Source organism: Brachycentrus maculatus, unplaced genomic scaffold (genome assembly GCF_059751285.1).
Source record: "Brachycentrus maculatus isolate JH-2025_06_01 unplaced genomic scaffold, ASM5975128v1 h1tg000814l, whole genome shotgun sequence".
In the NCBI taxonomy this organism is placed as follows: Eukaryota; Metazoa; Arthropoda; class Insecta; order Trichoptera; family Brachycentridae; genus Brachycentrus; species Brachycentrus maculatus.
This window is the reverse complement of record NW_028281542.1, coordinates 59,531-84,289: the sequence shown is the minus strand read 5'-3', so window position 1 is coordinate 84,289 and position 24,759 is coordinate 59,531. Positions and strand designations below refer to the sequence as shown.

The 24,759-nt window shown below is 33.0% G+C and overlaps 3 protein-coding genes across 5 annotated transcripts; 1 reads left to right on the top strand and 2 right to left on the bottom strand.

Annotated features, from left to right (window-relative positions):
- Positions 1-1,418: 1,418 nt before the first annotated feature.
- LOC148300148 (uncharacterized) lies at positions 1,419-4,275 on the bottom strand. Its single transcript, XM_088275183.1, has one exon. It carries the CDS (start codon positions 4,204-4,206, stop codon positions 2,767-2,769), a length of 1,440 nt encoding a protein of 479 aa, XP_088131309.1. The 5' UTR covers positions 4,207-4,275; the 3' UTR covers positions 1,419-2,766.
- Positions 4,276-7,621: 3,346 nt separating this feature from the next.
- LOC148300147 (golgin-45) lies at positions 7,622-13,886 on the bottom strand. 3 transcript variants are annotated; one of them, XM_088275185.1, is made up of 7 exons: positions 13,710-13,886; positions 13,022-13,605; positions 11,657-11,794; positions 10,372-10,433; positions 9,228-9,642; positions 8,099-8,273; positions 7,622-7,871 (listed from the first exon to the last, which is right to left on the bottom strand). In XM_088275185.1, exons 1-6 carry the CDS (start codon positions 13,735-13,737, stop codon positions 8,133-8,135), a joined length of 1,368 nt encoding a protein of 455 aa, XP_088131311.1. In that variant the 5' UTR covers positions 13,738-13,886; the 3' UTR covers positions 7,622-7,871; positions 8,099-8,132. The 3 variants fall into 3 exon arrangements, with proteins under 3 accessions (XP_088131311.1, XP_088131313.1, XP_088131310.1); XM_088275187.1 differs by having other exon boundaries at positions 7,622-7,877; positions 13,710-13,866; XM_088275184.1 differs by having other exon boundaries at positions 7,622-8,273; positions 13,710-13,863.
- Positions 13,887-14,798: 912 nt separating this feature from the next.
- Positions 14,799-24,646, top strand: CstF64 (cleavage stimulation factor subunit 2 CstF64). Its single transcript, XM_088275182.1, has 9 exons — positions 14,799-15,017; positions 16,020-16,288; positions 17,819-17,944; positions 18,045-18,152; positions 18,929-19,103; positions 20,276-20,390; positions 21,899-21,996; positions 22,861-22,943; positions 24,352-24,646. Exons 1-9 carry the CDS (start codon positions 14,954-14,956, stop codon positions 24,469-24,471), a joined length of 1,158 nt encoding a protein of 385 aa, XP_088131308.1. The 5' UTR covers positions 14,799-14,953; the 3' UTR covers positions 24,472-24,646.
- Positions 24,647-24,759: the final 113 nt, after the last annotated feature.

The window sequence follows — 24,759 nt, the reverse complement described above, 5'->3', positions numbered from 1 at the left end:
CATAGTGTAATCATCAGCAAGCTGGTCTACCATACTGGAGGTCCCGGGTTCGATTCCCAAGGGGAGTCAAATAAATATAGTGTTTGTATAAGTGTTTTTATCACTCTTAATATTACTCTGGACTGGTACCTAAAGCGAAGAGCTGATCACCTTTCCTTCATGTGTTAACGATCAATATAACACTGTGTTTATATGATGCAGTGCCTTATGCATCATCGAGTGCGGATAAGGGTTTTTAAAAAAACTGTACGAGTATACTTATTATATACATATTAACTTTGCAATAATTTAAAAATAAAATTCAAATTAAGTCTTCGCGTGTTTTTAAAATGCTATTCCTCAAAATTTTGTGTAAATAAACAAAATGACATAGTGCTTCGTCTTCAAATATTTTCATACCATTAAACCTATCAACGCATTATTTCTTTCATGTTACATTATAGATTTCTTGGATAAGGAAGATGTTACAGTATCATGATGTAGTTTTAAATAAAATCATAGGAAATTTGCAGACGTATAATCTATTTGTCACATCTACACCTCGTTATTTAGTGAATGAATTATTATTAATTTTTTTTATTCATTTAATATATTTACATTTTTATTTATAACATAATACATTTGAATCATTTATACATATGGAGAACTTTTATATTTCGATTCGCTGTGCCTCTCCATAAAAGAGTCTGTGCTCTTGTGCTTGGAAAGGGACTTACACTCGTGGTTTAATGTTATATACTAAAAGATATAATAGTTTTTTTTTTTTTTTATGATTTAAATGTATAGAGCTTTAATTTTTTTCTTAAGGATTTTTATATCATCTATTTTTTTTATTTCTTTAGGGAGTTTATTGAAATGTTTGATTGCCAAATATTTGAAGTTTTGCTGAAATTGCTTGGTGTTGCATTTTGGAGTAGAAAAATCGTTTGAGAATCTCGATGATAAATTTTTTGTTTAATTTAAATAGTTGTCACCCTTTAGTATTTGAAAAACTGCGGTTTTTTTATAAATGGATTCTATATTTGGGACTTGAAATTTTTTAAATAATAATTTTGTTGGAAATATGTTTTTTTTTCAAGATAACTTTAATTATGGTTTTCTGTACTATTTTCACTGAGTTCAGTATGTTGTTGTATGAGCCTCCCCATGCAATAATGTCATACTGTAGTAGTAATTAAAATAACAATCATAGCCATCCCTGGCTATGATTGTTATTTATGGATTGGATGGGATTTAGGATTTCCAGGGTTTTATTGTACATGCAGTATTGTAACAATTTGTACCTTAGTTGAAACCGTCACCTATTGGGAATTTCGTTGAGTAAATAGCTTTTCCCCTCTTAAATTGTTACTCTGGGGATGATAACTCTTTTGCATCAAATAAATTTTAAACAACTTTTTTTAATAAAATAGTTTAATAAAAAAAAATTGATACAAACGTTCATAATAATTCATAATTCACGCACAGTAATGTTTACAACCACAGGGAGCAACTTTGTATTTTTTATCGTACTTCCCTTGAAACATGCACAAGAAATTTTTTTTTGGCACTAAGGTTCAAAAAGGTTCACCATCCCTATACTAGTGGGTCAATCCCGAAAGCTATATCTATGTAGATAAGTGAAGTGTCAATAAATTTATTTCTGTGGATTTACACTAAGTTTTATCTTTAGAAATATAATAAATATGAAATTTAGGATCGACCCACCAAGTATTTACAAATATTTTTTATGTTCGGTGTAAGTAAAATTCATGTTACAAAATATGTTCATCACAAAATTGATAGGAATATGCACGAAACAAATAAATAAATCCGAAACAAACAAGTGATTATGAAACTAATATAAACAACATTTTGTAATGGAGAAAAAGCCAATGTAGGCCAACAGATATAAAAATGACATACTCCATATAATATTTCCATTACAAAAATTTGCATGTTACATTCGAGAATGCTTTCATTATGAAACTAACAATTAGTAAGTATGTGAGAAAAATGTGTAAAATAAAATGGTTGTGGCTGGTTACTCACTACAGCCAATAATTTATTTATTTATTGTAACTGCAAACAGTTGATAGAATTCCATTTAAATTTTTGGGTAATATATCCAAAATTAAACACGGTTATTGGATTGAATTCTACTTTTATTTACATATATCGCTCACTCCTTTCAAGAACGTCATAAATCAAAAATCGTCCATTTTCAGTTGTGCATGTTTTCGGAATGCCCAGAAAATGTACTTTATTTGAGCAAAAGCGGCATAATTTAAATTTAATATTTACCTGCTACAGGGCAGAAAGTGTTGTTTTTTTTAATTTTGAAGAAAAGGTATTGTGTATTTATTTAAAAAAAAAAACAAAATATTGTTCAAATGGAGAAAAACCTTCAGGTTTAAACCTAAAAAGATCTGTTGCACCGTAAAAAGTTCAGTAAGTGGCTTGATATTTATTTTTAATACATTGTATTATATTTTTAAACTTTAAAAACGTCCTGAAAAATCTAGTTTTTTGATTTATGACGTTCTTGAAAGGAGTGAGCGATATGACACGTTTAGTCTTATCAAGACATTATCAAACACTCAATGTGTTTCAAAAGTCTTAATAAGACAAAACGTGTCACATATTGTCATATATGTGTAAAAGTAAAATTTAATCCAATAACCTTGTTTAATTTTGGATATATTACCCAAAAAAAAATAGTTATTCTGTTATAAATTTATTCAAGATAGACTGATATATAAAAAAAAATATATTCTAATATTACAATTAGCTGGTTATCTTTTTGAAGAAATTCATTAAACTCTGCTGTTTTCCTTGATTTTTGGGAGGTGTCTTCTTTTTCGCTTTGGATTTTGTTTCCGGACTTGATTTTTTACTAGGATTTTCAACTTTGGGTTCTATTTTCTTTTTTTCAGGGGGTAGAGTGCTTTTAACGGGTGGAGTTTCAACATCTTCTTCATTTTCTGAACAACTTTCCAAAATCTCTTCTTTCTTAGTGATGATGTAACCGTTATCATCCATGAAGGTTTTATCTACTATTTTCTTTCGCTTTCTCGAATTGAGGGGTGCTTTGTGACTCGGCTTCGCTACTTCTGGTGTCGGCGGGATGATGTCCTCATCATCAGATATGAGAGGAGACCTGGAAGGTTCCGGAGAGGCAGAGGCGAATATACTATCGATGTTATTTTCATCTTCACTGTCAGAATCTAAAGTCTGAATTCTTTTGCGTTTCTTAGTTGTAGATTTTTTCGGATCACTCTTTTTAGTAGAAGTTTTTAGGGAACCATTTTTAGGTTTATCTTCCTCTTTACCAGGTTTTTTATCTGAAGACTTTGGAGTAGTTTCTTTTTGCTTTTTATTGAGTGTGCTTGATTCCTTATTGTTGGTTAGATTTTCTGATTTTAACGGGGATATTTCATTTTTAATTCCATTTATTTTATCACTGGTAGATACCGATTGTTCTGTTTTAATTAGTTCCACTTTCTCAGTTTTCTTTTCTATTTTTGGTAAAGGATTATTAACTTGTTTTGAAAAAAATCCAGCAATACCGGTTTTGTTTTGTTTTGGCTTGTTAGACACTGTTGCATTGTTGCATTTATCACCATTGGTAGCTTCGTGGCTTTCGGGTTCCTTTTTAATGACAGGATCCTTGAAAAATGATTTAATGGGAGCCGGATCTTTAGTTTGAACCACAATATTGTTTTTAGAAACATCATTAGCCTGGACACTTTTAGGCAGAAATGATTTAGGATAAGCCCCCAATCGTAGTGAAGATAGTTCATCAAAGGTTCTTTTAGTTATTGAACTATTTTTTATAGTACCTTTGCATACATCTTCATGTTCACCTGCTAAAAATAAGGCACTGGAATCTGTTGACGATGTCCCTTTATGGATGCTGTAAATATGTTCGGACAAGATCGTTTGTAAGGACTCTTTAAAAGATCCTAAATTTTCTTCTTTGACGATAGTCGAAACCATACCTTTATCATCTTTCAGAATACCAGATACATAGTACGTTTTGACAAAGTCTAGTTTAGAATTTTGTTCCTTTATAAACCGTTCTAATAGGTTTTTGGAGGCGTTTATATGTATGGATAAATTATTAGCTAGCCATTTATATGTTATGATTTTGCTTTCATCAAAAAAATAATCTTTTAGAGTTTGAAAATTTAAGTTTTCTGAATCTAAATCCATCGCGGAGACCATATTTCAATGGAAAAAAAACAGTCGACACACCGAACCGATTATAACAAATGACAGCTGCCGTAATAAACCGCGGGTAAAGAAATCGAGCCAACTGTCAAAATTTACCATAAACAACTACCCGTAGACAAGCAACTATGATTGGCTTATAATGATAGGAACTAGCCAAATATAGGTCGAATAAAATATGTGAAATATTTTTTACAAAATTCAAAAATAAAAATTCTAGAATGAATGCGAGTCCTCCCGGAATACTTTTACTTTTCTAATAGGGTTTTAAGAACCCAAAATTAGGACTTTCGTGGAAGTCAGTGCAGTATTAAATTACAAGATATATTTTTTACCGCTAGAAGCGAATACTAAAAATACATTGAAAAGCCCAATGCACCAATACCTCCATTTTCCTCAGAACTAAAGCTCACTGATATTCTGTGCCGCAGATAACTTTTAAAGCAAAAATGAAAATTTCATGAAAAAACTTGTGGTCGAAAACACAGAGGAGAAGCAAGGAATCTCAAAATTTGTATAGGATTTTTTTTAAATAAACAATTTATATGTTCAGCGGTGACATTCAACATTCAATTTAATAACTTTTTGAGAAAAAATTTAAAAAATTTACACAACCCTGAAGGAATCGCAATATACTCTCCAAATTTTTATATTTGATACTTTTATAAATCATGATACTAGTTTCAACGGATCCGGTATTTCTCACTAGAGTACCTACCGAAAGCCGATATATCGGATTTTGGTAGTCAAAGGGTATTTTTCATACTGTTGGTAGAGCGCGGGAGACGCCAAAAAGCGTTCTATAGTCTTTGGTTCTATTTGTTTACTTTTTGTCTTTGCTTTTTGTAGACCGCGAGAGACGCCAAAAACATCGTACAGATCGGAATGGGGTTTGTGATTGCTCGTGATTAGTAAACTGAGAGACTGTCGTCATGTAATATGCACTCGAAATACAATAGTTGTGAGATAAACATTTCGTTTTTATATTTATAATTCTTCAGTATTGATTTGACATTGTTAAGCTTAATTTCATTTTCGTTTTCTGCCTACATTCCGCCTTTAATATAAAAAACATTACAAAATAACTATCATTATATACATATAGTATAGTGGATATCGATCGCTGTTGTGTTTGAAAAGTTTTTTGTTCCGTTTTTTCATAGTAAATTAATCTTTTTATATAAAGAAAAAATAATAAAAATGGATTACGATAGTTATGAGAGTGATGGAGAATTGTGTGCTGATAATTTGTCAGATTATTCTTGTATTGAGAGAAATACAGACAGCGAATTTGAAACTAGTGATAATGAAGACACTCCCCATTCTCGGACATTTTTCCGACAAAAAATTTCAAGCGATTCGGAATCAGTCTCAGACGAAGGTGAAGAAAAATGGTCATCAGCAGACAATCCACCAATCCTGGAAGAGTTTTTAGGTCGACCGGGTTTAACTACCAGTAGTGTTTTGAATAGTGTAACAGAAGCGGTAAATTTATTCATAGGAGATGATTTTTTTATATTCCTTGTACAAGAATCTAACAGATATTATTATCAAAATAAGCACAAGTTTAAAATATATAAGAAATCTCTCAAATGGAGAGACATTACGATACAAGAAATGAAGAAATTTTTGGGACTTATCCTTCTTATGGGACAAATCCGCAAGGACAAAAGAGATGAATACTGGAGTTCAGATGCATCCACGGAAACGCCATTTTTTGCAAAAACGATGACCAGAGACAGATTTCGCCAAATATGGAGAGCTTGGCACTTTAACAATAATGAAAATATTGAAGATAGATTAGATAAGCTTTGCAAAGTTAGACCAGTATTAGATTATTTTCTTCCCAAGTTTATAAATGTTCACAAACCTAATCAGCAATTGTCTTTAGATGAAGGTATAGTGCCTTGGAAGGGAAGACTATTTTTTAAAGTTTATAATGCTGCAAAAATGATAAAATATGGGATTCTCGTACGTATGGTGTGCGAAAGCACTACAGGCTATATATGCAATTTCGAAATTTATTGTGCTCAAGGGCGAAAATTATTGGAAACCATTAACACTGTTGTTTCACCTTTTACCGATTTATGGCATCATCTATACATGGATAACTACTACAATAGTGTGGAAAATAGTCGAGTACTTTTGCAGCATAAAATTCGAATTTGTGGTACCATTCGAAAAAATAGGGGACTGCCTGGTTGCCCGAAAGCGACTAAATTGAATGAGGGACAAGTAATTTTTCGAAGAAAAAAAGATGTCTTACAAGTTTGCCATTCAAATAAAGTGTCTTTAATTTCTACCATACATTCCACAGAAATGCGTGATAGTCACAACATAGATTGCAAAACTCGCAAGAATATACATAAACTTAACGCTTTGATGGATTACAATAAGTATATGAAAGGCGTTGACCGAGCAGACCGATATCTTTCTTATTATTCTATCTTACGAAATGCTACTAAATGGACAAAAAGACTGGCGATGTATTTAATAAATTGTGCATTGTTCAACTCCTTTGTTGTGTATAACTCTGTTACAAGAGAAAACAAAATAAAATATAAACAATTTTTAAAGGACATTGCAGAGGACTGGGTGGCTGATCACATTTTGTCGGATAATATTCAAGATCAGGAACCGACACTATCGACGTCTGGTGTCCGAAAAAAATCTTCAAAATCAGATCCTCCGGGAAGACTTTCAATGGATATGAGAAAACATGCATTGGAAAAGATTGAAACCAATGGTAGAAACAAGAATCTAAGAAGAAGATGTCGTGTGTGCGCGGTCCACAAGGTGCGTAGCGAAACCCGATATATGTGTAAATTCTGTGATGTGCCATTACATAAAGGGGACTGTTTCCAACGATATCATACTTTAAAACAGTATTAGTGTTATTTACTACGCTTCTTTACAAGATCAATTAAAAGAAGCTATTAAAGAAAAAAGGCGAGGAAAGCTTACAAAGGAAAGGCGTGCTCCTTTTGCACAACAATGCACCCGTGCACATAAGCCATGTTGCGACGGCTGCCCATTCACCGGTGCGGTTTTGAACAACTGCGCCACCCACCCTACAGACCAGACCTGGCCCCAAGCGACTATCATTTCTTTCCAAAAATGAAAGAACTGCGTGGAAAAAAATATTGGCGATGACGATGAAGTAAAGTCGGCAATTTTTGCCTATTTTGACGCCCAAGACAAATCCTTTTTTTTCGACGGTATTAATAAGTTATTTGACAGATCTAATAAATGTATTAGGGTTAAGGGAGAATACATTGAAAAGGAAAAATAGTTTAATGTTTCATTTCATTATCCTTCCCTGTCATTCTGCGAACTTTTTGACCTCCCCTCGTAATTGTTTTCCGAAATATATATATAAGTTTATAAAAGATCATTAAAAACAATTTCATTAATGATAAAATACTGAAAATTTTATTGAAATTTGAACAATAGTTCTCAAGTTACAGTAATTTTACATGAAATGTAATTTTGCATGCAAATCTAAAAAAAAAATCTCTGCTGGTTGATAAAAAAAAACCACCCCACAACAATGTGTTAAAAAGTACAATTATAAAATAAAGATACAAATGGGGTTATTTAAATAACTTAATTTATTGGTTCCTTTTGTTTAACTAACTACCTACCATAGAACGGGGCTACTTGAACTTTGATGTGTTACTTGAGCCCAGTACAAAAAAGAGATTTAAATCTGTATTTGGTCTACAATAATGAACCTATCGTGACAATAAGTGTCACCTGTCAGGGAAACAATGAATCATGTTGATACTTTCATTATTATAGACCAAATACAGATCTAATTTTTTTGTACTGAGCCCAAGTAACACATCAAAGTTCAAGTAGCCCCGTTCTACGGTACACATTTTACTTTGGAAATAAATATGTATTTAGCTGGTAGAATGTCAGAGAAGTTGTACTTGGCCATTGCAGTGAGCGCAACAAGCGATGTTAGGAGTCATTCCAGTTTTGGTATACGCATGATGAACTAAGGCGAGAGATGGCTGATCATTCTTTCCACAAACTTCAAGTGGTTTTGCCAGTAACTAAAATGAAATATTTTTTTATGAGGAAATAAATGTTATTATTTGGTGTCAAGTTTACAGGTATAATTTTAAAAGATATTAGGCCGTTCGGATGGTGCATACATGTGCCATTTTCCAGGACTATTTTTTTACATGTTATTTATACTTGGCGATCCATAAAAATCTAAATGGTAGAAGCTATGGCTGGGCAAATTGGAAACATGACATAATCGACCGGAAACTAGTTTAGTATTCAAATAAATGTTATAAAAAAATGCATAACATATTATTTATTACAATGATGAACAACGGTATAGTAAAAACTATATGATTTATAATTGGGGTAAAACTATGTCAATTTAAATTGTAAGTTACAAATATTATTGATATAATTAAAATGTAACTTTGTTTTAAAATCACTATAAATATTTTATTATAACTTAATTATAATATCTACCGGTTTCGAAGCTAACCGCTTCTTTATTGAGACTGATTAATACTAACCGCTTCTGTATCAAGACTGATTAATGATAAAGAAGCGATTAGCTTCGAAATCAGTAGACATTATATTTAAGTTATAATAAAATATTTACAGTGATTTTAAAACAAAGTTACATTTTAATTATAAAATGGAAAATCACAAAATGATTCAAATATCAAAAAAAATTATTGAACTGATGTAAAAATAAAATTTTGTCAGCCTCCGTAGTGTAATGGTCAGCACGCCCGGCTACCGTTCTGGAGGTCACGGGTTCGATTCCCAGAGGGGGTCAAATAAATATAAGTGATTTTTTTCACTCTAATATTTATTCAATATTAAACCTGGACTGGTACCTGAAGCGGAGGGCTGATCACCTTTCCTTTGTGTGTTATCGATCAAGATTACACTGCGTTTATATAATGCAGTGCCCTATGCACCATTGGTGTGCGGATAAGGGTTGAATGAAAAAATAAAAACAAAGTGCAAATAATTACCTTCTCTGCTATGTTTTCAGCGTCTGTATTTGTCGGTAGCTCATTGAGAACAGATGTAAAGTCATCGAGTTTTTCGACTGCGTTGCATAAATTCTCAGAAAATTTCAAATTCACCGAAGACAGTTCTAATATATTGGAAGACTTAGGTTTACTCGGGTCTAAGTTTATTCGCCCGATAGGGGTTTGCTCGATTATACCAAAACCTCCTAATTCATTAATACTCGTGTAGTGCATTTCCTGAGAAGCCAGATTAGTCAACCAATTCTCATGAAGACTCCGCAAATTTCTATACGTGTGGATGAGAATATCGCGAACTCTGTTTCTTTCTTCCAATATTTGCCTTAAAGCTAATTGCAGTTCATCAGTTCTTAGAGTAAATGCAGATTTTAAGCTAGCCAGCTCCTCTACCATTAAACTAAAAACATATAAAAGGACACATCAAATAAAAAAAACATAGAGATGAACAATCGGAGAGTGGTTATATACTAATATTATTAACATTTTTGTAAAAAAATTAATAAGTAAAAATGACTAACCACAAAGTAAATGCTTTAAATATTACTAATATTGAGAATCTTATTAAATAAAAACATAATAAACATGTAGTTCTGTAACTATTTAAAATATTTTTTTAACAATGGAAAATGCACAATATTCTTTTGTTAATTTAAAAAATTCTATTAAAAGCTTTCTAAACATTACGTAGATTGCAATGATATGCTGATTTGGAATGCTTTCAAATAAATATTCTTTTAAATATCAGATAAGAGATTATGTATCAAGGATTATGTATTATACTGGCTCTGCAGGTTAAAAAAACATATGAAAAGAATATGTGTTTGAATTTTCAAATCATTTATTCACATAAACAACACAGATTAATATTATTTTTTGACATCTCATCAAAGATGAAGAAGAATATGGAAGTCTGGGCATTTACGGGGCTGACGACCGTCAAAACGTTGTAAACACAGATTAACATTGAAAGAACAGTGCAAAAGCAACAACACAAAATTGACTAATAAAGATTTTCATTACCATACAATCTGACTCATTCCAATGATTTTTTTTTATTATTATTTGGGGCAGATTAGATAGTGGCAAAATATGGACATATTTATGTAAAAACCTTAGTAATACATACCTGCTAGCTAAGAATTTGCTCCTCCAAACTTCACACTGTCCTGCCAACCATTCAGTTTGCTCCTAAAATATTTTTTTTAAATGCATTTTTTTATTGAGATAAAAAATATATATCAACTCACAAATATTATAAAATATGCTCCATATTATCGAAATGAACATATCGCTCACTCCTTTCAAGAACGTCATAAATCATCAATTTTCAGTTGTGCATGTTTTCGGAATGCCCAGAAAATGTACTACATCCCAGCAAAAGCGGCATATTTTTAACTGAATATTTACCCGCTACAGGGCAGAAAGTGTTGTTTAATTATTTTTTTAAAATATACTAAATATTTTTCAAATGGAGAAGAAACTTTCAGGTTTTACCTAAAAAGATCAATAAGTGGCTTGATATTTATTTTTAATACATTGTATTATATTTTTAAACTTTAAAAACGTTCTACTGAAAAATCAAGTTTTTTGATTTATGACGTTTTTGAAAGGAGTGAGCGATATGTGGGGCTTAATTCTAAGTGAAAAACTAAAAGTATTTGTAATAATGCTTCAGGAAATGTAAAAATGGTACAAATGTATTTTAAATTAGAATAAAACCATGTTTCAAAAATATACCATCACTAAATACTTTGTATTCTAATTGGTAGATTCTCATAGTAGAATTGATTTGAAACAAGTCCTAGGATGAGAGTCAGGTGACGGTTTTTGGGACCTAAATATTAGAGTCTTTTGAGGTAAGAGACTCAATATTTAGCTGCTAAAGATTGGTACCTGACTCTTTCCCGTGACACAATTCCGAATATGTACTTAGCTCTACAAGTGACTTGGTGACCAAACTGATTATATTATGGCTTGTCGGTAAAAAAAATTATATGCCTCTCCCAAATACATGCTATAAATGCGCTTTAGTGACTATTTATATTGTAGGCGACGCGGCATTATTTCTTTTTCAAAAAATGTTTATCATTATCAATTATAGTTTTATTTGGAATTAAGCCCGGCATATATTTGGTATTTGCAGTGTTTACTCTTTTTAAAAGTCACTAGTAGTAGAAAAGCAAATATCGAGACTACTCTCAACTAATGAGTCACCCTTTCACGATAAAGAATGCAGGGATTCTTGTGAAGTTCGATAGCAATTATATACTTTTTATATTTTTTTTAATTGAAACAATATTAAGAATTTATATCATCCACAAATTAGGGATTGTGTATTTATTATATCAATTAATTATTTTTAAATATTAAAATTCTTGTTAAAAACATGTAAAATTATATTTTTTGATTACCTGATGTGTAGATAAATGCTGTGCAGAATTAAGTAAAGCACTAGCTAGTTGCTGTTTATCCTCAGTAAGCGTTTGTACTGTCATCTTTAAATCTTCACCCATTGAAGCAACAAGCATTGTTTTCAGTTCCTTGTTTACCTACCAAAGTTCATAAAAATAATAAATTTGCTTTGATAAGGGATCATTCAAGATATATTTTCGTATCGCGGCTAGCCTTCGTTAATTGCAGTGTAGAGTGTTCAGACGAAGACAAGGTATTTGTTGAAATTGGAAAAAAAGTACCATAAAAAAGTGAAAGAAACCAAATTTTCGTACAGTAAGTCCTCTACTTATGTTATTAATTCATTTTGAAGGTTTTCGTGTAAGTCAAAAAAATATTAATGATTTTTTAAAATATACGGTATGTAATAATATGCCCTAGTTTCAAAGTACATGTTAGATTTACATGCATTTATTTAATGAAACATTATTATTTTTAGAAGTTATTATTCAATCAAATAAGTACACAATTATTTATGTGTAAATACGTATTCACATTTAAGTACAAACTACTTATTAATTAGTTATATTCCTCTATTTTTTACAATTATCGTAACTAACCTTCCCTGTTCTAAGTATCCTACCTACAAAGAAGGCTTTGTGGGTTAATTCTTTCAACAAAAATAAATAAATAGATAAAACGTGGAAAGTATCTCGAGCGCAACATACACATAACTAACATGGTAGAAATCTAAATTATGACTAAGTCCTAAATCACATCCTGTGGACAGTAAAGGCAGAGAGGGGGTGTAAGGCATGTGCCAGTGCTGTTTCTTTCCTTCTCTCTCTCTCACTATAATGTCAAAACAATAGTTTACGTAAACATTTTTTGACAGAAAAAACACCTTTTTAAAAATCGTAAGTACGAATTCAAGTAAGACGAAATCACGTAAGTAAGAGGACTAACTGTATTATTTTAATAAAAATGTGACGCAAAGAAAAAGTATCTAGATTATACATACATTTACTTATTCTTCTTTATGGTGATATGGAAATGTGGAGCGAATGGATAACGAGAAAATGACTAAGAAAATATATGTGGCGAATGTGAGAAGGAAAACAGAATGAGGATGACCGAAAAAGACTTGGCACGATCAGATCAATCAGAATCTAAAATCTGGCGGCGTCAAAAGTCTGCGTGATCGGAGGGCATGTATGACTAGATGTGGATGTGAAGGAGGCGAGGAGTGTATGTCAGGACAGAAGAGTGTGGCGTTCCATACTTTCTGCCTACCCCTGCGGAGAAACGGCGTGATGGTAGTAGTAGTAGTATACTTATTCCAAACACATAAACTCAATTACTAAAATAATAAATATTCTGCTTACATGTGCTTGTTGCTTAATTTGTTCCAGTAGTGCATCATTAGTACGCCGCAGAGAATCATTTTCCTTTTTCAATTCAGATTTTTCAATTTCCCATTGCTTTTTTTCTACGTCGGTGATATTGTCAATTGATTTTTTATCAACGCTTTCCGAGTCTGAGGGTTTCCTGCTGCTTTTAAATGCGATGGGAGTCGTATCCATCAAAGACATTTGCGACACTAATACATTTAAATCTAGATTATTTTTCGACTTTCTTTTCTTAGTATTGTGAGACTTATGTTGTTTGGGCATTATCGCCCTAATAGCAGCTTTGTACGGCTCATAAGGAACAAACTTTGGTTCTCTTGACAAAACATTTGATTTACGATTAACATAATGAATTTCTTTTGGAGTCAGATTTATAAGTTTGTCAACAGGAAAATATTCTCCGTAATGTGTTGTCGGCTGGGCTATATCGAAAACTTTTTTGTGAACTTGTTTATTAACATTCGAGCTTGATTTTTGGTCGAATACATTATTCATCTTTAATTCGTTCTGTGATTCAGTTTCCATGCCATCGCCTTCTGTTCTCATTTTTAAAGACAAACCTAAAAAAGTAAACAAATAGTAAAATGCACTGACGTAAACAGATGACCTCGTTATGTTTTCAACATCAAATTTAATTAAGCTAATCAAATAATTTAAAGCTAACCAAATTTATTGGCTGATGGGCGCTCCATTATTCGGTTTAAAAAAAGTATAAAAATACAATTAAATAAAACCAAAATTTGAAATATATAATCAGAAATATCACTATAAAAATGACAGCAAAGACTAATTTGTAGTGACAGGCTGACAGCTGATATACCACGGACTTTTTTCTATGAACGTCGGGTTGTGGTTCCGTGGTTAGTGTCGTGGACTCTTGAGTCAGAGTTTCTCGGTTCGAAACCACTCTACCACAATTTGATACCTATTACTAATAATGAGCCGCTTAGGTTCACATAAACAGTACGAAATTGAAATATTTTTATAGATAATAAAAAAACAAATATTTCTCTTTTTAATAAAAAAGAACACAGATATTTTTTTCATTAATTGATTCGGTAGTAATTTTGTGGTAAATTCTATCTATTTATAATTTAAAATTTACTTAGTAAATACCACTATTTTACTAAGTGGTATTTGCTAAGTAAATCTTAAATTGAAAATTCACAGATTTTATTTTATGGTGAGTACTCCACTTGAGAGGGAACATACTGCAAAACTGGTCCCCAGTGAATGTATTCACTGTGCGTTTCGAACTAGAAATATTTATATTTCCGTCCAAAAAACAATGATCGCGTGCTGAGTAAACAGATTTGTATGGGATTTATGCACTAAGAATTCCAAAAAGAAAAATTCTGGCGGCAAACTCTCGTTGTGAGTAAGCTAAGACGTAAAAAAATTGGTAGCGCCCTATACATTATTATTGAGCCTTACGGATACCTATTGTACTGTTTTTTTTTAACTCTAATTAAGTACTGTAAAATAAATCTTACGACTGGCAACATTGTTGTCTGCAAAATACAAATAACAGGTAAAGTAAAAAAGGGCACAATGTAAAAAAAGAAAAAAATTCTGTGGTATGTCACTGCTGAAAGATCATTTTTATTTCAAGAATTTCTGTTCCTTTTGTTTAAGCCGTAAAACTTAAATGGAAGAATAAGGAACTGCTTGTTTGTTTAGAATTGTTCATAGATATTGCCAAAAGTAGAAAATAAATATATATCTTGTCAATCAAGCAAGATTTGTTTTCTCAGTTTTCTGTGGTCCGTCTGCCGTCGTGCTTGTGTTGTAATTGTCATATACTGAAAATTTGCCGGTTTCGATTTTGGAGTTTAGCACGAATTTGTTGACGTTTCTAGTCGAGTTATATTGTACAGTAATAATTGTTCGAAATATATACATCTAAAAATGGATAAAAGCAAAGAAAATGATGATCAAAGCATTATGGACAAATCGATGCGATCGGTTTTTGGTATGTACTTATAAAATATGTTTCAATTTCATCATTTACGCATATAATGTAGTTTTCTAGGTTTATTTAGTTTGTTTGGTATATTAAAAGCATTGTTAACTTTGTGGTATGGTAATAATTTAAAGTGGTATTACAATGAATGAACGATGAATGATAAGGAGAGTGTTATTTAGTTTGTATCGTAGAGTCGAAATAAACGTCGCCGCTAGTGTATAATTTATTCATTTGAGCAGTTTAATATTAATAATAATAATTATAATAATAGACAATTCCTTAAGCAATATTTTTGTGAGAAATAAAAGAATTTTCGTATAGAAGCATTATAATGTACATCATATATGAAATATTTCGACCTTATGTGAGCTTGTGCACACCGATCCGAAGAAAGATGGACAAAATCACAAGCCAATCCATCATCACGCTAACTGAAATTCCATTATAATTTCGGTAAAATTCCGTGTATTAATTAACGCCCTTAGGGCGTTTGTGCACTACACGGAATTACACAGAATTTTACTGTCCGCAGTCCGGTTTTGAAAAATAAAAGCGGCTACGACAGTTTAGCGTGATCGAATTTACGCGCAACGTGTTCACGCACCGATCAAAAGCACTGATCCTAAGAAAGATAGACAAAATCACAAGCCAATCCATTATCACGCTAACTGATATTCCGTTATAATTCTGGTAAAATTCTGTGTATTAATTAACACCCTTATGGCGTTTGTGCACCACACGGAATTACACGGTATTTTACTGTCCGGCACGTCAGTTAGCGTTTTAAAACGATGATTGGCTTGGATTGCCTTGTGCTTTTGTCCATCTTTCTTCAGATCGGTGCTCTTGATCGGTGTGTGAACACGTTGCGCATAAATTCGATTACGCTAAACTGTCGTAGTCGCTTTCATTTTTCAAAACCGGACTGCCGGACGGTAAAATTCCGGGTAGTGGACAAGCGCCCTCAATGTATGTGTTTTTTTTTCAAATGTATGTTTTTGCTTGCAGTCGGCAACATTCCTTACGATGCGACAGAAGAAAAGTTGAAAGATATATTCAGTGAGGTTGGTCCCGTTCTCTCATTCAAGCTGGTGTTTGATCGAGAGTCGGGTAAACCAAAGGGCTATGGCTTCTGCGAATACAAAGACCAAGAGACGGCTCTTAGTGCCATGAGAAATCTCAACGGATACGAAATCGGCGGTCGTTCTCTGAGGGTGGACAATGCCTGTACAGAGAAGTCCAGAATGGAAATGCAAGCATTGATGCAAGGACCATTGGTAATATTTTAGATTACAATTACATGTACATTGGAACCTTTCTTACTTCGAGCACAAGTCCTGAAATTATCCGGAACATTGGTCCGTATGTTCCCGATAGTTACCTAAGACAGCGTCGACATAGAATGTTTCACATTCCTATACACAGGACCAACCTGCCGATGGTTATGCCTGTAGGAAGAGCTACCGCTATGTTGAACAATATCACATTGGATATTGATTGTTCCATGTGTCTGAAGGAGTTTTCCGAAGCGGGATTCTTCTACACCTTTAGCAATAGTATTCTTGCTTATTTTCTATTTTTGTTAATGTGTACGATTTAAATTTATGTTTGTAATGTGTATATTAACTTTAAATAAATAAATCAAATTGAAAAAGTCGTTCCAGAATCTTACTGGTTAAGCATTTTTTTTTTGTTTAGGCTTGTGCGGAAGTCCCAGCTCACAAGTGAATGTCGTGAAAAAGGGACTTTGTAACAAAACAACTAGCAGCTTTGCACATTTTTTTAGATAGGTTCCACTGTACATCATAAATATCCCTTTGTATCAATCCTCACAAACTACAATGTAAATTTTTTGAAATTGTGGAAATGATTTAAAAAACAATGCATTTTTAGCTTTTTTTCTAAAGAAAATTCTCTTTTTCTCACTATTTTTAACTACTGGTGGAAGAGCATTCCACGCCATCGGTCATTTTAACATTTTTTTTCCACTAATGACTAATTCCATGTTATATAAATTTCACTGTTATACATTTGAAATAACTATTTTTGTTTTAACACTTTATGGACGGGAAAGGTATTTCTACCCGTTCGGTCGATTGATGCTTAAGGACAGGAAGGGTATTTTTACCTTCTGCGCTGGCCTCATTTCAAACTTAGAAAAGAAGGAATTACATTTTAAATGTTTTTATATGAATATTATGTACCAATTTGTTAAGGTCTTAACTATATGTACATAACTATCAAATCTCGTTGCCTGCGGTCCAAAGGTGTAAAAATCACTTGTCCGAAATGTGTAAATTATAATAAATGTTTCTTGAATGTTTTCCGCAGATACTTTGTGGCACATTTTATGAACTTTATAAAATTAAATAACTTAGTTTTAACCACTTTTTTTACTAATACAATTTAACCTACCGGTTTCGACAAGAACCTTGTCATCATCAGGTTTTATTTTAATTCAAAAACATTTAAATACTCTCACTAAAAACTTCCACACACTCTGTAAAAATTCTAAAATGAATTTAGGATTTTCACACGAGTGTGTAGAAGTTTTTGGTGAGAGTATTTTAATGTTTTTGAATTAAAATAAACCCTGATGATGACAAGGTTCTTGTCGAAACCGGAAGATTAAATTGTATTAATAAAAAAGTGGTTACAACTAAGTTATTTAATTTTATAAAGTTTACAATATATGTGTAATAATTATGTGTAATACACTCAATAATTAAAATTAGCTTGCAGGAGCGGGCGAAATTCAATTGTTTTCAAAGCTTACTAAAGATTGAATCCTTCTTGTTTACTTTTAGGTTGTAAACCCTTATGGACCTGCTGTATCTCCAGAGAAGGCACCCGAGGTCATAAGCAAAGTCGTGGCTTCTTTGCCACCCGAACAAATGTTTGAACTCATGAAAGAAATGAAGCTTTGCATTCAGGTTTGTTGAGAAATTCAGTGTTTATGACGAGTCTAAATATTGTCATTGCTTTCTTATCCTACCAGTATTCTGTGGAATTTAAAAAAATGTTATTTTTCAGAATAACCCTAGTGAAGCGAGACACATGTTGCTGCAAAACCCACAACTGGCGTACGCTTTACTGCAAGCTCAGGTTGTCATGAGGATTATTGACCCCTCTACGGCTGTGGTAATGCTCCAACCTGTTATAGTTTTTTTTTAAAAACATTTTTAAGTTATACAGCAGAACCTCTATAATCTGAATGCTGAAAATTTACCCACTAGTGGAGCGTTCGTATTACAGTAGAGAGAAAATTTTATCAAATAAAACAAATATGTATTGTGAAATTTAAAATGTATTTATTCAACGTTTTTAAAGAAATCACAAATGAAAAGAAATCAAATTTGCGGGTGATATGTACATTCAGTAAGCAACTGACGCTGTTGGTGGTAGCACGGATTTCCGTTTTTAAGGAGCGCAGGAGGAATGAGTAGGCGTTCGGATCACAGAGGTGTTCGGATTATAGAGGTCCTGCTGTACTGTGTTAGAAATTTTTAGAATCACTTACAACATCCATCATTCAGATTGACATACAAATTGAAATTAATCATATCAATTGAGTTTAAAAAATTAAAGTAATCCATTGACCCTGATTTGTTGAAACATATTTTTATTTGAATGAATTTATTCTAATTATTTTATGATACATGTAATTATAACATAAATAAAAATCCAACAGGCATATCCTGTGCAATGGTATGCAATATGGTATGAAACTAATTAAAATAATCTTGAAACAGAAATATCGGTGGAAAACCCAGACAAACCGTAAAAAAAGTATAGAAATAAAACATTAATCATTATGTAAAAATAAGATGTTTCGAAGCTGTTAAAAAAGTAAATGACTTTTTGTATATTAAATTTCATTTACTCCACAAAAACTAAATAACACTGAATTTATACAGACTATGCTGCATCCCATAACACCTGTACCTCCGGTACTTCAACAATCAGACAGACCTACCAGTATGGTGAGTGCCCCCTTCAACGCAGGAGTGGCTGGGAGCTCTACAGCCCCCGCAGTAGTTCCCGCACAGACCATCGCACCTCCAGTTCAGCCGACAGTTCCAGCATTCCCCGGTAATCATTGTACTGTTTGAGTTGCGAAGTAATCTAAGCATTTTTTTTTGCTGTATTAACTCTTTCCACTCTGACTATTTTTTCTCATAACTGATCAGCTACTCTGATAAAAAAAATGCGACGTTTTTCTACCATTAAAATAAATATTTTGGTTCCCCAATTTCGGGACATTCTGTCTGGCAATTCGTATGACCATGTTAATTAAGATTAACTGTATTTATCTGAAATATTTTTTGGTAAAATAAACTTGAGTGATAGAGAAATCAGTGATTAAAGTTATACCTGCGCCGGGCCAGACATTGTGGCCCACGGAGCTACCTATTAGAACCATACGGGCCAGAATATCTGGCCTACAGAGTGGTAAGAGTTAAACAAATAAAACATTTGACATTTGGATACTGTAATACCGTTTGGCAAGTATATTTTTCAAGAGATAGTGGAGTACACTTTTCTAATATGTATCGGCAAGTGACTGCACCCGTTGCCAGCTTTATCTGTGGACACTGCGTATCTCACAAACTGTAGGTTTACGATTGAAAGATTTAGGTATTACCGTTTGAATATATTTATAGTCAAAGAATATTAATGCAATATTAAAGCACTTAAAGAAATATAACAAAAATATTTGAGTATTAGAGATCATTCAAAGATGTTAATTTACATCATTATAAAAAATACCAGTTGTTTGTGGCATGTATCACTCAATTTTGGTTCTTTAGCCAAAAAAAAGTTTAAATGTACCGATTGTTAATTTATTTTGGTTGTACAATAGTATAAATAAAGATCATTTTTGTCCTATAAAGCAACCTTTTCTCACCTACGGCACACCAAAATTCTTCCTAGAATTCTGCGGCTCACCAACATTTTTTAATATAGTCCATTGAAAAATTATTCAGTTATAATAATTATTCTATACTACATTAAAAAAATAGACAGTATTATGAAAAATAATTTGTCTTGCTATTAAATACATGATGAAAATTTGAAGAATGTCAAATAAATTGAAATTGACCGCGGCACACCTGTCTGGCTCATAGCATGCCAGTGTGCGACGGCACACCAATTACGGAGCACTGCTTTAAAGCACTACTTTAAAGTAACAATTTCTAATAGTTAGCTGTGGATATCTAAGTGGATAGAAGCATTTAGTTTTTACTGTTTTAATTTATCAGCAGTGGGAGTGCAGGACGTGGATCTGCGTTCTTTGGAGCCCCGAGTCCCCCCGAGGACCGCTCCGCCTGTAAACCTGGACCAGGATATGAGAAGTCTCCCCCCACCAGTGGAAAAGTCAGTTTACTCAATATTTATCTGTTTGTATTCTATCTAACTATTGCGGAAAACAGTCACAGCATCCCGGAGGTTTTTGAGTACTACTACGGAATAGTCACAGCATCCCGGAGGTTTTAAAGTACTACTACGGAATACACTCACAGCATCCTGGAGGTTTTTAAGTACTTATACGGAATACACTCACAGCATCCGGGAGGTTTTTGAGTACTACTACTACGAATAGTCACAGCATCCCGGAGATTTTTTAATTACTACTACGGAATACAGTCACAGAGTTCCAGAGGTTTTTGAGCCCTGTTGGTCTCAGAAGATTAGAAGCCTCCAATCCTGGTTTCACGATTGGAGGGAATTTTTTATACATGCATTTTATATTTCAAATCATACCTCTCAAAAGTACAAACAAAAATAGCAGTGAAAATTATAATATGTATATCATTGATGAAAGTACAAGAATATGCATATTAAGAAAAACAAAATAAGCAGTCGTCATGCTTTAGTTTAGATGACTAATCACATTTTTAAAAATTTACTGCCATTTTAGCATTATAGAGTTATTTAATTGATTTTTTTTTTTATTAAAAAACTGTTATGTCGTTTCCAATTTAAGGGACATACAATACCGTAGAACGTAGAACTTTGATGTGTTACTTGAGCCCAGTACAAAAAAAAAATTAGATCTGTATTTGGTCTACAATAATGAACTTATCGACATGATCAATTTTTTCCCTGACAGGTGATATTTATTGTTGCGATACGTTCATTATTGTAGACCAAATATAGATTTAAATCATTGTTTTGTACTGGGCTCAAGTAACACATCAAAGTTCTACAGTACCAAAAATATGATAGTTATGTATATTTAAATAAAACATAATTTGTAAATGTGTAATTACTTTCAAGCGTGGCTTTGCCGACGGAAGTTGTGGAAAAGTAAGTTAGTTTATGTATTAAATTGCCATACAATTTATCATTTTCTTAATTAAGTAGTTTCTTTATTACTGGCTTTACCTGTACTGGTTCAATTCATTATCAAATTTAACTTTTAATTATGTTGTTTTTTAAAACATTCTATTGCAGTCGAAAATAAGTATTACAAATTAAATAAATCAAAATTTTAACCTATTTTATCGATGGCAACACCAAATTATATTGTCATTATAGCATTTATTTTGTGAATACTTTTTTTAAAATTTATTGTCAGACTTTAGACAAATTTTAGTTAAAATAGGAACACTTTCGCCAATGATTTTTAGTAAAAGTAACTACTTAAAATTTAGTACTTGAAAGTACTAAAAAAGGGCAGAATGAATACACGCACATCAGTTTTGATTGGACACCAAAGTACCACTGCAGCTGCACAATGATTAACATGTGGAATATTGTCAGTACTGAGTGTGCTTAGCTTTTCAATATTTAATTCAAAGTCAAAAGAAGTGCCCCAGCGCACTCTTTTTTGTTTTCAACAAAAAATATTAAAATATCAATAAATGATTTAATTTTTATAGCTTCAATCGCGATCCTCGAACATCCTCGACTGCGGTGCCGTTCCCAACAGACCCGAGACAACGGCCGTCCGATCCCAGGCAGGCTAAACCACCTCCAGGTATGGCGATGTTATTTTATACCTTTTTATAGTTAGGCGCTATGTTTGGTCAATATTTTATAGCGAGTTGAATCGTGGGCCCTCAAGATCAGCACCGTGAACTGGTTGGAGGCATTCGAAATGTGGTTGTATCGTAGAATGCTATGCATTCCACGGACCGTGTTTAGTAACGCAAATGTGCTCCAAAGAGCAAGAGAAGAAAGATAGTTCCAACTGATACCAAAGTACGGAAGGTGTCCTGTCTGAGGCAAAAATACGAGCTATTGCACCTAACAATAAAAGGCAGGTGTGGGCAGAAGGCAGATCTCCTGGCTTCGGAACATATGGGATTGGATTCGTTGCCCAAGGTCAAGTGATGGTCGATATTGAGGAGATCTGACATGGCACATGAAGAAGATAGTTTTACCAGAATTAAACAAGTAATGTAATATTTTTACAATGTAATATTATACTATAGTAAATTTAAGCATTCTTCTCCTTCCAACCCAATAGTGCATAGGGCACTACATCGTATTGACGCAATGTTATCTTGAGCGCAGGAGTGATCACCTCGCCTTCATGTAAGTATTTACATGAAGGCGAGGTGATCACTCCTGCGCTTCGGGGGCCAGTCCAGGGTAATATTAAATAAATATTAGAGTGTAAAATCGCTGATATTTATTTTCACCCCCCCCCCCCCCCCTAGGAATCCTATCCGGGACCATTACACCACAGACGCATAAATAAACATCGTATTGTAATAATTCACTTATTCAGTGTGTGCATATTTCAGGTATACAGTAGCAAAGTCACAAGCTTCCGCTTATGACTTTGCTGTCAGAATATTTGTGACAGTTATATTTAGTTACTATAACTTGTTTTCAGCCCCAGTTCCTCCGGTTAGCCAGCAAAATGTTCAACGTCCACAGATTAGTGGAATGCCTACGGGGGCTTCAGACCAAGAAAAGGTACGTTAAATTTTATGGTATTCCAATATAAATTGACCAAGCCAGCCCCAAGTTAATGATAACTGGTCCTGGTACAAAACGACAGAATACTAGACATGTACTACACAGCAAGTAGATATGTTCCTTTTAAGGTCGGTCATTGGGAACAATGAACATGTTTTTACTGTCCAAAAAAGAGAATGGTCCGATTATTATAAAATATACCATAATTACACATTTGAACGATCCAAGTTTTATATACCACATAAAAATTACCATGCGTTAAACTGCATAATTACTTTCAACAGGATGTGATCAATATTATGTCAAGACTTAGCACATTACCCAATTTATACAAACTACATATTTTGTTTTTCTTGAAGTATTTTCAAATAAACATTTTTACATTTATCTGAAAACTAATGACAAAAATCGTATTATTTGCATCATCCATTTAGATTTGATTTATTGTTGATAAAAAGCAATATATATTTTTTAAACAAGAAAAATTTGTAACGTTTTTGGGTGTGTGGAAATCTTGTTCATAAATCTGGGTTTCTCAACTTAGGAGTTATTTTTACATAATGACATGCCAAAATGTAAAAAGAAGAAAAATTTATATTGCACATTAATACATTTTTGTTGAGCGGTTTTTTCACTAACTAACTAACTAACTAACCATCACGCCGCTTCTCCGCAGGGGTAGGCAGAGAGAATAGAGCGCCACACCACTCTCTCCTTGCAAACATTCTTCGCCTCTTCCACGTTCATGCATCTCCTCATACATACCCGCCGATTGTTACGACTCCTAACCTGACCACTTTCAAGTATTTGGCATACCTGATCATGCCATGTTTTTCTCGGTCTTCCTCCGCTTCTTTTCCCACTAACATTCGCCTCATAAATTTGTTTTACCGTTCTTTCCTCACTCATTCGTTCTACATGTCCAAACCATCTCAACACACCTTTCTTAATTTTATCGATAATGCTTATCTCAGCTTTGCATTCCTTCCTTATTTCACTATTCGTACATCTATCATACATCATTTTGTCGCACATTCTTCTGAGAGATCGCATTTCGACTGTATTTAGTCTACTTTCATCCTTCTTTTGCCAACTCCATGTTTCACTTCCATACATTAGAGTTGGAACCAGGACTCACTAACTAACCCCAACCCTAATTAGTATACTAATCACAAGTAACCGCAAACCCAGTCTGATCTGTACGTTTTTTGTCTCTTGCGCCCTACCAAAAGTAATAATAAAATAGTACACTTACAAGCATCTCCCGCTCTACCAACAGCATGTAGCAGATGCTTTTAAGCGTTTCCCGCAAACAATGTGTTGAATTTGTTTCTGGTTTGTTCACAGTAATATATGCCTTGTTATAAATATTCTTATTCATGTATATAATATGCTTGTATTCTAGGCCGCCTTGATTATGCAAGTGTTACAATTGTCGGAAGAGCAGATAGCGATGCTTCCTCCGGAACAGAGAACCAGTATCCTCGTTTTGAAGGAGCAAATAGCCAAGAGCACGCAGCGATAAATTATGTCAGTTTGTTAAATACTATAATTAATAAAGAATTAAGCAAAAAATGTCTTAACCATTGTCCCTTTATAACCTTCAATTAACTTGTCCGTCAATATGGCAATAAATCGACAAATCCACGCAAGACCGCACTGAATATTACAAATACAAATAAATAAAATTACAACAAAAATCTTTTAGGCTTTACTTATCTTGCAGCGCTGCTCATCTATAGAATTTTACAAAAATAATTATTCCGTCTAACCATAAAGTGAATACTGAAACAATAAATAACATACAACTTGT

Bases quoted from the DNA above. Each gene is read 5' to 3' on its own strand.
- LOC148300148 (XM_088275183.1), bottom strand. From the start codon at position 4,206: ATGGTCTCCGCGATGGATTTAGATTCAGAAAACTTAAATTTTCAAACT.
- CstF64 (XM_088275182.1), top strand. From the start codon at position 14,954: ATGGATAAAAGCAAAGAAAATGATGATCAAAGCATTATGGACAAATCG. The intron at 15,018-16,019 runs GTATGTACTTAT...TTTTGCTTGCAG, and splicing joins ATCGATGCGATCGGTTTTTG to TCGGCAACATTCCTTACGAT. The intron at 17,945-18,044 runs GTTTGTTGAGAA...GTTATTTTTCAG, and splicing joins AAATGAAGCTTTGCATTCAG to AATAACCCTAGTGAAGCGAG.
- LOC148300147 (XM_088275185.1), bottom strand. From the start codon at position 13,737: ATGGAGCGCCCATCAGCCAATAAATTTG. The intron at 13,606-13,709 runs GTTAGCTTTAAA...TTACTTTTTTAG, and splicing joins CCCATCAGCCAATAAATTTG to GTTTGTCTTTAAAAATGAGA. The intron at 8,274-9,227 runs GTAATTATTTGC...ATTTCATTTTAG, and splicing joins CTGAAAACATAGCAGAGAAG to TTACTGGCAAAACCACTTGA.